This window comes from Rhipicephalus microplus, chromosome 6 (genome assembly GCF_043290135.1).
Source record: "Rhipicephalus microplus isolate Deutch F79 chromosome 6, USDA_Rmic, whole genome shotgun sequence".
Classification (NCBI taxonomy): domain Eukaryota; kingdom Metazoa; phylum Arthropoda; class Arachnida; order Ixodida; family Ixodidae; genus Rhipicephalus; species Rhipicephalus microplus.
Window position 1 is genome coordinate 83,058,900 of NC_134705.1, and position 16,216 is coordinate 83,075,115.

Genomic DNA, 16,216 nt, shown 5'->3' on the forward strand with positions numbered 1-16,216 from the left:
CCTTCTAGTGTTAGCAAAGGGAATGAGGTATAAAAGATGAAATAGATCGAGTAACTGCTTTCAGTTCTCAGCATTCAATTTTCTGTTGCCCCAAGTATACAGGGCTGCAAAGCTACAAGAGCGGGTCATCGAGGCATATTGTTTAAATCTTCCGGTAAGAAAAATTCCCTACTAATAACGGTTACATAATGGCAAGCCAATCAGTAGCCAATATTCGTCGTGCAGGAAACATCGGTGTAATAACGGCATTTGATTGGCTGCAATGTGGCCCTGGATTGGTCCAATGTCGGTCGTACATCCGTAGCCAATATTCGTCGTGCAGCAAACATCGGCGTAAAAATGGCATGTGATTGGCTGAAATATGGCCCAGTGTTGGCCGAACATTGGCAGCTTTGTCGGCAATACGATGGGCCTTCGTCGGCCCAATGTTGGTTGCATACTGGCTAAAACATCGGCAAAACGTCGGCCCATCATTGGCTTGAACGTCGGCCCGACATTGGAAGAAGTTGCACTTCCGACGTCGGCCCGACGTCGGTGCCGATGTTAGCCGATGTTGGTCCAAGATTGGTCCAACGGCGGCGTGCTGCCTGGGTATATATATATAGCAATGTATATTCTAAGTCCCTATGTATTGTACATATGTATATAGCTGCTCATATCCGTCTTTGTTTCTTTAATTTCAAATTGTTAACAAAAGCAATTGAGCACTCCCTTGTTTTGATGACGTCCTTCAGTGTTGTACGTTTCTTTCTTTTGTGATTATAACCAAGTGCATTTATGTTCCCCTTACGTCACCCCTGTAACCAGCCCAATTGTCGGCTGAGTATTGTGTTGAACGCACGCATCAGTGTTTTTCTTGATTTGTCAAGAGATCAATAAAATTCTCTTTGTGGTGGCACGCAAAGCCTCTCGTCGCCTTTCCGTCGCCTGGGAGCTTCTGGACCAGGGTGCCCGCACTACCTGCGCAGAGGCCACCGTGTGAGCGCGGAACCGCAACAAGCTGATCAAGATCCTTCGGGCCATCCTAAACCAGGACCGGGACCGTTCTCTCCAGGAGAAGCCGTCCCAGGGCAAGACGATGGCGTGCGTGGCGGCGGACCCCGCCAGTTTCCACTTCATGAGGTCCGGCCGCTACACCCGCTCCAAGGAGTGGCGCTTCATTCACCGAGCTCGGCTGAATCTCCTCCCCCTGAACGGCACAAGAACGTGGGTGCCCGCAGCTGACAAGAGGTGCCGACAATGCGGGTACGAGGAGGAGACCCTGCCGCACGTTCTTTGCCACTGCATGCGGCAGAGCCGAGCCATGACGGAGCGCCACAACGCCATCGTTGCGCGCCTCAAGAAGGCGGCCCTGGAGCGGTTCACCGTCATCGGGGAGAACCAGCAGGTCGGCGTCCCCGGCTTGTGACCCGACCTCGTCCTGGCCCGTGGTGAGGAAGCCCTGATCCTGTACGTCTGCTGTCCCTTCGACAACCGTTTGCAGGCGTTCCAGGAGGCTCGGAGGGTGAAGGAGAAGTACGCCCCTCTAAAGCGTCATCTCCTCCAGCGGTTCCAGCGCGTCTCCGTCGACGCCATCATCGTTGGCTGCCTCGGCTCGTGGGACCCGGCCAACGATCGTGTCTGCCGCAGGTTTTGTTCCAAGAACTACCTGCGGAATATGAAAAGACTCTGCGTGTCAGACACGATCGCCGCCTCTACGGACATCTACCGTGGCCATATAGGCGTCTTGTAAATAGTTGTGTCCTTTTTTTTCCGAGAAGCGATACCGCGTCTGTCATACACTTTTATCCATTAGCCTTTTTATTACCTGATTTTATTATATACACTCTTTATTGCCGTTTCCTGTCATGTTCCATAACCATTTATGTTGTTTCTGTAATAAGTATAATAAACAAATCTCTACTTATCAGCTTAATTAGGCTGACCCACTTTGATCCGCTGACCCACTTTGATCACTTCTCGGCCTTTTGGCTAAGATCAAAGTGTAGTCGTGTGGCTTGACCGCCCTGCACTTTTGATCTTCGTGGAAGCAACCGGAACCCGCCCGGTTATAGCGGCGTCTTGCTCCCTTCCCTCACCCAGCCCTATCCACGGCTACCACTGCTCTTGGGTGTCTGCTGCCTGCTGCTGCTGCCCGGATTGCTGCCTGCCTGCCTGGTGTTCCGCTGCCATCACCGCCCGGTCCTGCTCGCCTGGTTTCGGCGCTCGCTCCGCCGCCTGCTGCCTGGGTCCGCTCTCCTCCTCGCCGCCTGCCCAGCGGCGCTTGCTCGTCGCTGGCTTCGCCGCCCGCTCCGCTGCTTGGTCCCGCCTGCCCGCTCGCCGCCTGCCCAGCGGCGCTTGCTCGCCGCTACCGCCCGGGGCCGCCTGCTTGCCCCCTTCTCCCGCCTGCTGCTCCGACGCCTCGCCAGCTATGTGGTCGCCCTGCTGGCCTCCCTGCCGCTGCTCCCGGAGACTCTCCCTGACCAGCGGTGGTCGCTGCGTCCCATCAGGCCGTCCTGACCTTCTGGCCGTCCCGCCTAGCGGGGCCGCTGGAACATGGCCTTCGGGGGCAACTCTGCCCCCGACGACAGCGAGGACGATGGCGACCCTCCCATCCAGGAGCGCCAGCCTGAGCGTGAGGGTACCACGCTCACGATCTTCTTTCCACTCCCGGCCACGTTTCTATGCTGCGAGGAGGGCTGCGCGACCGCCTACAACCCAGAAGTGTGGACGTCGCGCCACCAGTCGCTGCAGCGGCACCTCGAGGGGGAGCATGGCATGCGGATAACCCGGACGGTATACCACTGTACCACTTGCGGCGCTACGCTGGGGAAACGGCCGACAACGCACGGCTGCTTAGTGAACCTCCCAGCTGCTGCCCCTCCCCCCCCTCACCGGCACCAGTGCCCGACCTGCTCGAGCTCCTTCACGTCTAAGAAGGGGCTCTACAACCATGAGCAACGGCACCGGAGGGAGGAGGCACTCTTGGCCCAGCAAAACACTACCGCCGGTCCACCACCAGCAGCCGCTGTGGCCGGTCCTTCAGGAGAGTCCTGCCGTGCAGGGGACACCAGGACGCCACCTCATCAGCCTCCACCTGGACCGGCTACACCCCCACATCCCCCCTTTTTGTCGGCGGTTTCACCCACGCAGGCTGAAGGCGAGCTGACGGCGGACCAATGCCCCCCTGCCCCAAGCACCGTGACCGGGCCTCCCTCACAGGAGGTCACACCTGCTCCTATGGACGGAGATGGGGCCCTGGGGGAGCTTGCACTCGGAGCGACGCCCGTCGCGGACGACGATGGCACAGAGAGCGCGCCTGTACACCAGGCGGACAATGCGGGTGACGACCAGCCGGGTGGTGACTCCAACCAGGCAGTACCTGCAGGCGATGACGTCAGCTCCTCGGAGGAGTACGCCAGCCCCGCTGTGGACGACAGCGAGGAGCCAGCTGACTAGCAGATGGGGCGCGTCGTCGAGTTGTCGGCGCCTACCGAGCAGGCGATGACACTCGCAAACAATTTTGGCGAAGCGGGGCGAGAACTCGCCGAACCGACAGTGCCCCATGGCGACGTCACCGGCAGCAACTGTGGTGCACGGCACAAGGCAGCTGACACTCTGGGGCCCGAGAGTGCTTGGTTCCTGGCGGAGGTGACGGCAGAGCTACGTGACCTTGGCCGGGGTCCTGTGTCGGAGGAGCAGTGGGCGCGGTTCGAGCCCATCCTGGACCGCGCCGAGGCAGCCATCATTGACCAACTTCGGCTGCCCTGTCGGGGCTCACGCCAAACACCACCTCGGCGTGAGATAAACCCCAACAATGCTTCCCTGATACAGGGTCTTTACAGGAGAAACCGGCGACGGGCCGTCCGCCTCATTGCGGAGGGTCCGTCCGAGCTCTGCCCCATCAACCCAGGCACCCTTCAAGGCCACTTCACTGAACTCTGGGCCCCGGTAGCCGTGGACACTACGCTCCTCAGGTCACGAGCCCCCACAACAGAGGAGATGGACACGTGCCCCTTCCTGCCAGACGAAGTCGCAGCCAAGCTCCAAAGGTGCGAAAGCACAGCTCCTGGGGAGGACCGTCTGACCTACCACCACTGGAGGCAGGTGGATCCTGACGGGCGGTTTCTGGCGGCGGTGTTCAACATCTGTCTCTTACACCGCCGCACACCCCAGAGCTGGAAATCATCGAGGACGATCCTGATCTACAAGAAAGGTGACCGCGAGGATCCTACACACTGGCGACCCATTGCCCTTGGTCGAACAATCGCCAAACTGTATGCCGGGTGTCTCACTACCCGGCTGCAGCGGTGGTTGGGCGACCATGCGGTCTTGTCCAGGTGTCAGAAGGGCTTCCTGCCGTACGATGGGGTGTTTGAACACAACTTCGTGCTGCAAGGACGCCTGGATGACGCCAGGACAAAAGGTGGGGAGCTGTGCGTGGGTTTCCTCGACTACACCAATGCCTTTGGCTCGGTCGCCCATCAGGCCCTCGTTGAGGCTGTCCTCGGCGCCGGCGCAGGAGAGACCTTCGCGGAGATCGTGGAGGAGCTCTACCGCGCCAACACCACCTGCGTCGTGGCAGCAGCTGGAACACGGAGCCTATCCCCATCAGAGCTGGCCTGAGGCAGGGATGTCCACTGAGCAGCCTGCTATTCAACTTGGTGGTGGATCCAGTCATCAGGGCAGTGCAGGGAGGCGATAAGCAGCACAACATCCTTGCTTACGCCGATGATCTGACTCTGCTCGCTGTGGACCCCACCACCTTGCAGCGCCATCTCAATGTCGTGACAACCCTCTCGGACCGGCTGGGACTGCGACTCAAGCCCGCCAAGTGCCGCACCCTCCACCTATCCGGGCGCTATCCGGTGGGCACACGGCCCACCACTTTCACCGTTGGAGGCGTCCCGGTTCCGGCACTGGCGGACTACGAGGGGCACCGTTTCCTGGGGCGACCTGTGGACTTTCGGGTGCTCCCGGACCAAACGACCGTCGACGAGGCCATCCACCTGGGCAGGAAGCTACTCTCCTCAATGCTCACCCCGTGGCAGAGGCTGGATGCAATTAAAACTTTTTTATATTTAGCTCTGAACTTCGCCATGCGGGTAGGCCTCGCCAGCAAGGGAGAGTGGCAGCGTCTGGATGACGAGCTCCGCCCCCTTATCAAGAAGACCCTGTACGTTCCGGCCAGGGCATCTAACGACTACGTGTACGGGAGCGCACGGGCCGGCACTGCAGGGATTCCTTTGGCGGCGGAGCTGAGTGACATCTGCCGGGTGGACGGGGCCTTCAAGCTCCTGACGTCGACGGACTCGGAGGTTCGGGAGCGGGCAAGGGAGGCGCTGCACCAGGTGGTCTCCAGGCGGCTCCGACGCGATGCTGACGACGAGGACATCGAGGCCTACCTCTCGGGCGACACGGAAGGCGACTTCAGACAGACCTCAACTCAACTTCAGTCTGTCTGGACGGAGGCCCGCAAAGCCTCCCGTCGCCTAACTGTCGCCTGGGAGCTACAAGACCAGGGCGCTCGCATCACCTGCTGGGAGGCCACGGTGTCCCCGCGGAACCGGAACAAGCTGGTGAGAACTCTCCGGGCCATCCTCAGCCAGAACCGGGACCGTTCCCTCGAGGCGAAGCCAAACCAGGGCAAGGCGATGGCGTGTGTAGCGGCGGACCCCGCTAACTCTCACTTCATGCGGACCGGCCGCTACACCAGGTTCAAGGAGTGGCGCTTCATTCATCGAGCCTGGCTTAATCTCCTCCCCCTCAACGGCAGACGTACCTGGGTACCTGCAGCAGATAAACGGTGCCGACGCTGCGGGTACAGGGAGGAGACGCTGCCGCACGTACTCTGCCATTGTATGCGGCAGAGCCGGGCAATGACGGAGCGCCATAACGCCAACGCCATCGTCGCACGTATCAAGAAGGCTGCCCTGGGAAGGTTCACCATCATCGGGGAGAACCAACAGGTCGGACTTCCCGGCCTGCGACCTGACCTGGTCCTGGCACGAGGTGAGGAAGCCTTGATCCTGGATGTCTGCTGCCCTTTTGACAACAGACTGCAGGCGTTCCAGGAAGCCCGGAGGCTTAAGGAGGAGAAGTGCGCCCCATTACAGCGAACTCCTCCGACGGTTCCAGCGCGTCTCCATCGAAGCCATCGTCGTCGGCTGCCTGGGGTCGTGGGATCCGGCGAACGATCATGTCACGCGCAGACTGTGTTCTAAGAACTATCTGCGAACAATGAAACGCTTGTGCGTCAGTGACACGGTCGCGGCTTCCACGGACATTTACCGCCGCCACATCGGTGTACAGTGACATTGTATATAGCCAAAGTTTTTAGAGTTGCGATTTTTCCATGTTTTTAGACTTATACACCTTTACAGTTTTACCGTTTTTAACTTATGTGTACTAACAGTTTTTAACCCTTTTGTTACCGGATTTTAACTTTTACACTTATATCAAGTTTTCTATTGAGTTTTTTCTAACCATTATTATGTTATTGTGTATGTAATATTGAATAAAAAGTCTGTTCTTATCAGCTTAATTAAGCTGACCCACTTTGATCCGCTGGCCAACGGTCGAGAGGCGTTCCCTCCCGGGGACTCGGCCGCCCCGGGAAGGCGACGTTCCTGGCAGCGCCTGCCCTTTCGGAGGGGCACCTGCTCCTGCTGCTGACCGGCAGGGCTTCCCGTTCCTGGACCTTGGACGTGGCGGACCTGCTGACCCTGGAGGCCTTGGACGTCCTGGCTGGCCCTGGCGACCTCCGGATGCTGGACGGCGGTCGGTGAGAGTCTACCGCTCGTTTCTTTTCTTGGCTCTCCGCCTGTCGCCTGCTGCATGCCCGGCCCGGTCGTCACCGCCTGCTGACGACGTCATCGGGCCACGGTCACCGTCGTGACCACATCGCCGTCGTCGCCCACCGCCCGGCCCACCTGGTCCTGCCTGGCCCTGCTGTTGCCGTCCGGTCCTGCTGCCTGCCGGGACCGCCGCCATGGATCCTGCCCACCCGAGTTCCGCGAGGGGCCGTCGTGGCAGGCGGCGCCACGCTGCTGCCCCTACTGGCTCCCCGGCACCACCCCCTCCTCAGCGACCTCGGCGCGGGACTCCGGGTTCTCCCGCGGCGGGCCTTTCATCGCCGGCGTCTACTGCGTCGCCCTCTTTGGGACCGGCTGTTTCCGAAGCACCGGCGTCCTCACGCCCTTCTGCCCCGGTGCAACCACGCCAGCCGGCCCTGGACGGCGACGTTCTGTGGGTTTATCTCCCGGCCCCGGCGGAGCTGCAGTGCCCGGTCGACAGCTGCAGTATGAAGTACAGCGGGGCCGTTTGGACGTCTCGCGCGCAGTCGGTGCGCCGCCACGTGGAGTTCGAGCACGGCGTTCGTGTGAGGGAACGAATCTACGTGTGCTCGGTGTGCGACGCGCCGCTCACGTCCCGACCCTCGTACCATCACTGCCTGGCAAGGGCCACGCTCGTGCCATCAACGGAGACGCCTCGCCGTCGCTGTGGCTCGTGCGACGCCACGTTTACGACCAAGCGCGCCCTGGCCAACCACCTGCGAGGCCACGTCGACCAGGCTGGGTCGTCCGGTGCCGCTCGCGAGCGCGCGCCTGCCCGGCGTATGCGCCACGTCAGCACATCGTCTGACACGACATCGTCCGGATCGGGTTCCTCGTCGCCGCAAGCAGCACCCCGGGCTTCGCGACGTTTCAGGGGCCTATCGCCCTCTGACGCCACACCTCCGGTGCGGCCATCGTCGTCTCCGGCTGCCAGGTCGGGGGCCTCTTCACCCGCGTCGATCGGCGAACCGTCTGCCTTCATGTACCTGTCGTCCAGCGGTTCCTCGACGTCCGTGGGCTCGGCCTCCGTCCCCGGTTCGCCGACACCATCACCTGCCGCAAGCCCGGCCCCCACCGAGCAGCCATCGCGTGACGCCGGAGGCACGTCCTCGCCTACGCCGCACATCGGGGTCCCGACGCCTGCCGGCGTTCCCGTGGACTCGCCCATTCTCGGGTCACCACGGTCGCCGGATCCTGCGTCGTCTCCAAGACCCTCGTCGTCCGCCAGGCAAGTCCTGGTACCGTACGACTTCGGGCCCTCGTCGTCGTCCAATGGCGCGTCTCCCGCCACGCGCGGCTCGTCGGCGGCTTCGCCCGTTGGCGATGCCGCGTTTCTACTCGACGACGACGACACGATCTCTTACGACGTCGCGGTGTCCTCGCCGCCGCTCGATGCCGGGTCTTCCCCGGTCGTGTCTCCTGCCTCCTCCCGGTCGCCACCCGCGTCCGTGGACGAGGCCGCGGCGGATCCCGACGAAGTACCAGAGCATCCCGAGAACGACTCCACGACCCTTCAGATGCCACCGGACCACACGCGCCTCCTCGAGGACCAGGCACGCCTGCTCCGCTCCTTGCTGCGGGACCCGCCCACCGACGAGTCATAGGCCAATGCGAGGAAGCATGGACGCGGGCCGTCGCCTTGGCTGTCGAGGCGGTGCGTCTCCCACCGGTGCATCCTGGTCGCCAACGCCGCCAGCCCGACCCGACGAACGCGGTCGACATACAGCGGCTGTACCGCCGCAACCGTCGACGCGCGGTTCGGCTGATCCTGGAGGGACCACCTCAGACTTGCGCCATCCCGCTGCAAGACCTAATGGACCACTGGGGGCACACGTGGTCGGCCCGCCAGGCCGACTACACCCTTCTTCTCGGACGCGATCCGGCTCCGGCGGGCGTCGACACATCGAACTTTTCGACCGACGAGGTGTACGGGCGCCTGCGCAAGTCAGAGAGCACGGCTCCCGGGGCAGACCGTCTAACCTATCATCACTGGCGAACGGTCGACCCGGAAGCACGGTTCCTGACGGCGTTGTTCAACGCCTGCCTCCACCACCGCCGAACGCCGGATACCTGGAGGACGACGCGGACCGTCCTCATTTTCAAGAGGGTGAACCGCAAGTCCCGTCAAACTGGCGGCCCATAGCCCTCGGCTGCATGGCAGCAAAGCTTTACGCTAAGTGCCTTGCAGCCCGGCTCCAGACCTGGGTGATCGAACACGCCGTACTTTCGAAGTGCCAGAAGGGCTTCCTTCCGCATGACGGCGTGTTCGAACAACTATATCCTACAGCGCAGGCTCGACATTGCCCGATCGGGAGGCCCCGACCTGTGTGCGGCGCTGTTGGACTTCCACAACGGGTTCGGCTCAGTCCCGCACCAGGCTTTGCTCGACGCCCTGCAAGGTGCTGGCGCCGGCTCCGTGTTTACGGAGTTGATCGGCGACCTTTACTGGGATAACAGCACCTGTATCCTGGCGGCCGAGGGAACCACCGAGCCGATCCCAGTCCTGGCAGGACTACGTCAGGGTTGCCCACTGAGCGGAATCCTATTCAACTTAGTGATCGACCCGGTCGTGCGCGCAGTGCAGGGTGGTGGTTCCGACCACAAGATCCTTGCCTACGCGGACGACCTGACTCCCCTGGCCTCGACCCCGCGCCGACTCCAGCAGCGCATCGACCGGATCGAGACCCTCGCCGCGTCCCTGGGCTTGTCCCTGAACCCGTCCAAGTGCGCGTCCTTCCACATGGTCGGATCGACACCTGTGGGGATGCGCCAGACGGAGTTCCGAGTTTCGGGCGTCCCCATCTCGGTACTGCGCGACTTCGAGCCGCAGCGGTACCTGGGACGTCCGATTGGCTTTCGGATCCCCTCCGGCTCCGGTTCTGTCGTCGAGACCGCCCTCGCCCAAGCCAGGGCGATCATGTCATCGATGTTGGCGCCGTGGCAGCATCTGGATGCCCTCCGGACCTTCGTCTACCCGGCGCTCAACTTCCCGATGAGGTGCGGGGTTCTTTCGACGACGGACTGTCGCCGACTGGACGATGCCATTCGGCCGCTGGTAAAGCGCACGCTCTACCTACCATCCAACGCGGCCACCAGCTACATCTACGGTTCCGCCCCTGGTGCTGCCGTCGGGATCCCGGTTGCGGCGGAGCTCAGCCAACTCTGCCACATCGACTCGGCCTACAAGCTTTTGACGTCCCCGACACCGAGCTGCGGCAGATGGCCTTGGAAGACGCCTACGCAACCGCCACTGCCTGCCTCGGTTGGGAGGTCACTCGCTTCGAGCTGGAGTAGTAACGGGGGATCGCTTGAGGACGGGTTCCGGGTCCCGGCCAACCAGTTGCGGTCCGTGTGGACGAATGCCCGTAAGGCGTCCCGTCAGTACAATTTCACCTGGACCCTGGATCCTGGCGGCGTTCGGCTCACCTGCGGCGACGCCACGATCACCCCACAGCACCGGTGCCACGTAATGCGCACGCTACGAGAGGTGCTGGCCACCGAACGGGACCGGGCCCTGCACAACCTCCCCAACCAGGGAAAGGTGCTGGCCTGCGTGGAGGCTGATCGCGCCAGCTCCCATTTCATGCGGACGGGCGCCTTCACCTCCTTCGCGGACTGGCGATTCTTGCATAGGGCCCGCCTCAACCTCCTGCCCCTCAACGGCGCTCGCATGTTGGGTGCACCAGACAGGGACCAGCGGTGCCGCGTCTGCGGGTACCTGAGGGAGACACTGCCGCATGTGGTGTGCCACTGCATGCCTCGCAGTGCGCTCTACCGGGCCCGCCACAACGCCATCGTTGACCGCGTCCGGACCGCCGCCTCCCGCGAGTTCACGGTGGCCTTCGAGAACCAGGCCGTCGGAGACACGGGCCTGCGTCCGGATCTCGTCCTGGTGCGTGGCGAAGAGGCTATCGTCATCGACGTCACGTGCCCGTTCGAGAACACGCCGGACGCCTTTGAGAACGCCCGTAACGCCAAGCTGGCTCACTACGAGCCTGTGGCGGCGTTTCTCCGGCGCCGGTATCAGCCGGTCACCGTCCACGCCGTCATCGTGGGTGCCCTCGGCGCATGGGACTCGGCGAACGATCGCGTACTACGTCGCATTTGTTCGCGCCCCTACTTGCGCCTGTTTAAGAAGCTTTGCGTAAGTGAGGTGATCGCTGCATCTCGCAAGATCTACCAACAACACTTACGTAAAAGCCACTGACTGCCTCGCGTCCGCATGTGACTGTGCATGCAAAGCTGATATGCGTGTGCGTGTTTGCCCCTAAGCGATTCTTGTCTTGCCACGCGATGTCTTTCATTGTTACGCGACGCGCGGCCCCTTTTCGTCTGCATTGTGCCACGTCAACGTCGTTGACCTCGTCCTGAGAACTCCTTGGCGCAAGTCATGTCTAAAAGTCGTTCTCATTCACATATGGCCCCATGAAATATGAATAAAAATATCTCTTCTTATCAGCTTAATATCTGATACGGATCCTATTTGGATCCAAGATATTGCTACGTGCCAGTGCATGGAGCTGAAGAAGACGAAGCAGATAGACTGGCACGAGCTAATCTGTGTGGCTGGCGCTGCTCGCCTAACCGTCTGTAAATACATCGGTGACTACCCCTCTGAGTCAGTCTCCTTCACGTAACATATTTGGTGGAGTTGTGCGATCCCCGTCCTCGCCACGGAACTTCGAAGCGGACGCTCACTCGCGGCTTACAACATGACCACCCAAGACTCGGCTACATCCTCTCCGGTCGCTCCCCCTTCTGCCCGACCTGTCAACCCAGCGCCCGCAACAACATTCGTGACGCTTCCCGCGCTCAAAGACCCCGGCGTGTTCTCGGGCAGCGAGGGTTCCGACGTCGACCAGTGGCTACGCCTCTACGAACGCGTCAGCGCCACTTACAGGTGGGATCCCACTCTTATGCTGGCAAACGTCATCTTTTATCTCGACGGAACACCTCGTGTTTGGTTTGATAACCACGAGCATGACATAACAAGCTGGGACAGCTTCAAGGCAAAGATCCGTGAGCTTTTTGGCAACATCTCTGGTCGTCGTGAAGCTGCGAAAAATGAGTTGTCGACTCGCGCACAATCTTCCACGGAGCCCTACATCGGTTATATTCAGGCTGTCCTTTCACTATGCCGCCAAGCTGACGAAAGTATGTCTGAACCTGAAAAAGTTGCCCATATCCTAAAAGGTATCGCCGACGATGCGTTCAACTTGTTGGTATTCAACAATGTGTCGTCTGTTGATGCCATCATTCAAGAATGCCGCCGGTTCCAACAAGCTAAAAGCAGACGCATCTCCCATCAGTTCCAGCGCCTCCCGAACACCACTGCGACGTCCTCATGTCTCGACACATATCATCCACCAGACAACTGTGACAACTTGACGCGAATCGTCAGGCGGGAGCTTGAAGCGGCTGCTCCAGCTAAGGTGGGAACAACGTCCCCTGACCCCTCTCCGCCAATTACGTTGCCTCTCATTCAAGCAGTCGTCCGGCAGGAAATCGCCAGCTTGGGAATTCACTCTATCTCACCGCCTACCCGCACCGACTACCAGCCCCGATACACGCCTGCACGTCCCTTCCCGACCGGCTCTCCCTCAACGTTCCGTAATCCGTCCGCATGGCGAACACACGATGACAAGCCGATATGCTTCTCGTGTCACAGAATCGGGCACATTTCTCGCCATTGCAGAAGTCGCTGGGGTCCTCCTGCACAACCGTCCTCTCGTCCCTTATATGCACGTCCTGCCTATCGCCATGAGACCAACCGCGACCATTTTGCCCAGGAACCTGCTTCTGAACGCCGCTACTCCCGCTCTCCATCCCCCCAACGTCGCCAGTCTCGTTCTCCACAGCCCCGCCGACCATCTTCCCCCGCCTTCCCACGAGGTTCTCCGACGGAAAACTAAGCGTTGCAGCCCCCGGAGGTGGCGCTGCATCGCTCGGACTGACCGAAAATCCTCTTTTGACGATACCGACAAAACGGAACCTCATAGACGTACAAGTAGACGGCTTACATGTCACTGCTCTTGTCGACACCGGCGCCCAACTTTCCGTGATGACGAGTGATTTTCGCCGCAAGCTCAAGAAGGTTCTCACACCTGCGACCACCCAGTTCGTCCGTGTTGCGGATGGTGGCATAGCATCGATCGTTGGAATGTGCTCCGCTCGTGTGAGCATTGCGGATCGACACACAGTTGTTCTCTTCACCGTCCTTGATAAATGCCCCCACGATGTAATCTTAGGCCTCGACTTCCTATCCGCGCATTCTGCCCTCATAGACTGTTCGACCAGTACGCTCCGTCTACACTTGCCCGCAACAGAACCTCTTACACAACGGCCGAGTCGCCTCTGCACAACGAGACACGCGCGCCTCCCTCCACAGACACTGACCTACATAGAGCTCGTCTCAATACCCCCAGTTCCCGACGGTGACTATGTTCTGACCCCTATCACCGATGTGCTCATAAGCCGTGGCATTACATTACCGCACACCATTCTGTCCGTCGCAGGAAATTCTACGTGCCTCCCAGTTGTCAACTTTAGCTTGACACCTCAAGTTTTGCCGCAAGGGATGTCTTTAGCGTTGCTCTGCACCTTAGAAGACAATGCGGTAGATGTTTTCGCGATGGCCGCCCCTTCTGAACCCCACGCTCAACATCAGTCGGCCACTTGCTCCGACAGCGCTATTACTTCGATGATCGCTTCCAACTTAACACCGCAGCAGACTGATGAGCTCCACCGGGTTCTGCTGTCCTACATCGACGTATTTGACATCAGCGGCCGTCCGTTGGGGAAAGCTACCGGTATGAGCCACCGCATAAACACTGGTAATGAGCATCCTATTCATAGGCGCCCATATCGGGTGTCGGCGGCCGAGCGTCACATCATCCAAAGTGAGGTCGACAAAATGCTCGCCAAGGACATCATTGAGCCATCTTGCAGTCCTTGGGCTTCTCCTGTAGTGCTAGTCCGCAAGAAAGACGGTGCATGGCGTTTCTGTGTGGATTATCGACACCTAAACAAAATTACCAAAAAAGACGTCTACCCTCTGCCACGAATAGATGATGCGCTTGATTGCCTCTATGGGTCCCACTATTTTTCCTCCATAGACCTTCGTTCCGGCTACTGGCAGATAGAGGTAGATGAAATGGACCGTGAAAAGACGGCATTCATCACCCCCGATGGCCTATATCAGTTCAAGGTCATGCCCTTCGGCCTTTGTAACGCTCCAGCCACCTTCGAACGAATGATGGACTCCCTGCTCAGAGGATTCAAATGGTCGACATGTTTGTGCTACTTGGACAACGTCATCGTCTTTTCACCAACGTTTGAAACTCACATAGAGCGCCTCTCAGCCATCCTGGGAATCTTCCGTCGCGCTGGCCTGCAGCTCAACTCGTCCAAATGTCACTTTGGACGCCATCAAATCACAGTGCTTGGCCATTTAGTAGACGCCAACGGTGTACAACCAGACCCGGCAAAAATCAGCGCCGTCCAAAAATTTCCTGTACCACGATCTGCCAAGGATGTACGCAGCTTTATCGGACTATGCTCCTACTTCCGACGCTTCGTGAAAAATTTTGCGCACATAGCGAGGCCGCTTACGCAGCTCCTCAAGAAAGAAGTCCCGTTTTCATGGGGCTCCGAAGAGGCTTCTGCGTTCTCGACTCTCGTCGCACTTCTCACTACCCCTCCGATTCTGGCACACTTCAACCCTGCTGCCCTTACGGAAATCCGTACAGATGCAAGTGGGCATGGCATTGGTGCAGTGCTGGCTCAGAAACAACATGGCCATGATTGCGTTATTGCATATGCCAGCCGCCTCCTATCCGCCCCTGAACGTAACTATTCGATAACAGAGCGTGAGTGCTTGGCTCTTGTATGGGCGGTAGCGAAATTTCGACCTTATCTATACGGACGCCCATTTTCGGTAGTTACCGACCACCACGCACTCTGCTGGCTGAACTCTCTGAAAGATCCATCAGGCCGCCTTGGTCGCTGGGCTTTGCGCCTGCAAGAGTTTTCCTATTCGGTGGTCTACAAATCTGGCCACCTACACCGTGATGCCGATTGCCTCTCCCGGTACCCTGTCGACGATCCTGAGGACACTGACGAGCCCACGGAGAACTCTATCTTGTCAGTGTCCGACTTCCTTAATATTGGGGAAGAACAGAAGCGTGATCCAGAGCTGCTTGACATCATCAGCCGTATGGAATCCTCCACAAATGATGCTTCCGTCCGCTACTTTGTCATTCAAAAGGGTGTGCTATACCGTCGCAATTTCCGACTAGACGGGCCCGACCTTCTCATTGTTGTGCCTAAGCATTTGCGCTGCTGTGTTCTCACCGAACTTCACGACGCTCCCACGGCTGGACACCTTGGCGTATCCCGCACGTACGAGCGCGTCCGGCGCCGTTTTTTCTGGCCAGGCCTTGCTCGTTCGGTGCGCCGATACGTCGCCACATGTGACCTATGCCAACGTCGTAAGACACCATCGCTGCTACCCGCTGGCCATCTTCAACCAATTGACATACCCGCGGAACCATTTTACCGTGTTGGGTTAGACCTGCTTGGTCCTTTTCCCACATCAACATTGGGAAACAAATGGATAGCCGTTATCACAGACTACGCTACACGCTACGCTATTACGCGAGCTCTACCGACCAGCTGTGCAACCGACGTCGCTGACTTCTTGTTACGGGACGTTATATTGATTCACGGTGCGCCGAGACAGCTTCTCACAGACCGTGGCCGTACATTTTTATCCCAAGTCATCGCCGACATTCTGCGTTCTTGTTCGACGCAACACACACTGACAACCGCTTACCACCCTCAAACAAACGGCCTTACGGAACGATTTAACCGCACTTTAACAAATATGCTCGCTATGTACGTGTCGTCCGACCACCGAGACTGGGACCTTGCCTTACCCTACGCAACTTTCGCGTATAATTCATCCCGTCACGACACAGCGGGCTTTTCGCCGTTCTACTTATTGTACGGAAGAGAGCCGACTTTACCACTGGACACAGTCATCTCAGCTCACACCTCGTCCACCAGCGAGTATGCCCGCGACGCGATTGCGCGAGCCGATCATGCCCGTCAGCTCGCTCGCGCTCGGCTGATGGCGTCGCAAACCAACCAATGCCGTCGGTACGATGCGGAACATAGAGACGTACATTTCGCTCCCGGTACCCTCGTTTTACTCTGGTCCCCTCATCGTCGGCTGGGCCTATCCGAAAAACTTCTGTCTCATTACACGGGACCCTATCGTATATTGCGTCAAGTAACACCTGTCACCTACGAGATCAGCCCCATCTGCCCATCATCATCTACTATGCGGCCCAGTGATATCGTACACGTCTCGCGGATCAAGCCCTACAATAATGCGTCAG

At 59.3% G+C, this 16,216-nt stretch overlaps 3 protein-coding genes across 3 annotated transcripts in view; all 3 read left to right on the plus strand.

Annotated features, from left to right (window-relative positions):
• LOC142765338 (uncharacterized) overlaps positions 1-2,499 on the plus strand; it is a 187,221-nt gene extending 184,722 nt beyond the window's left edge. Inside the window, exon 3 of the mRNA XM_075866118.1 lies at positions 2,083-2,499. Within this exon, the coding sequence (XP_075722233.1) occupies positions 2,083-2,499 (417 nt within the window). The remainder of the gene's footprint in view (positions 1-2,082) is intronic.
• Positions 1-16,216, plus strand: part of LOC142765915 (uncharacterized) — a 121,871-nt gene that overhangs the window by 102,924 nt on the left and 2,731 nt on the right. The window lies entirely within an intron of this gene.
• On the plus strand, positions 4,759-6,877 carry LOC142765914 (uncharacterized). Its single transcript, XM_075867718.1, has 2 exons — positions 4,759-6,079; positions 6,565-6,877. The coding sequence occupies exons 1-2, from the start codon at positions 5,013-5,015 to the stop codon at positions 6,875-6,877; spliced, it is 1,380 nt and encodes a 459-aa protein (XP_075723833.1). The 5' UTR covers positions 4,759-5,012.

Excerpts from the sequence above, each read along its gene's own strand:
- LOC142765914 (XM_075867718.1), top strand. The coding sequence starts at position 5,013 with ATGCTCACCCCGTGGCAGAGGCTGGATGCAATTAAAACTTTTTTATAT. Across the intron at positions 6,080-6,564 it reads CGGAGGCTTAAGGAGGAGAA|GCGTTCCCTCCCGGGGACTC; the intron begins GTGCGCCCCATT and ends AACGGTCGAGAG.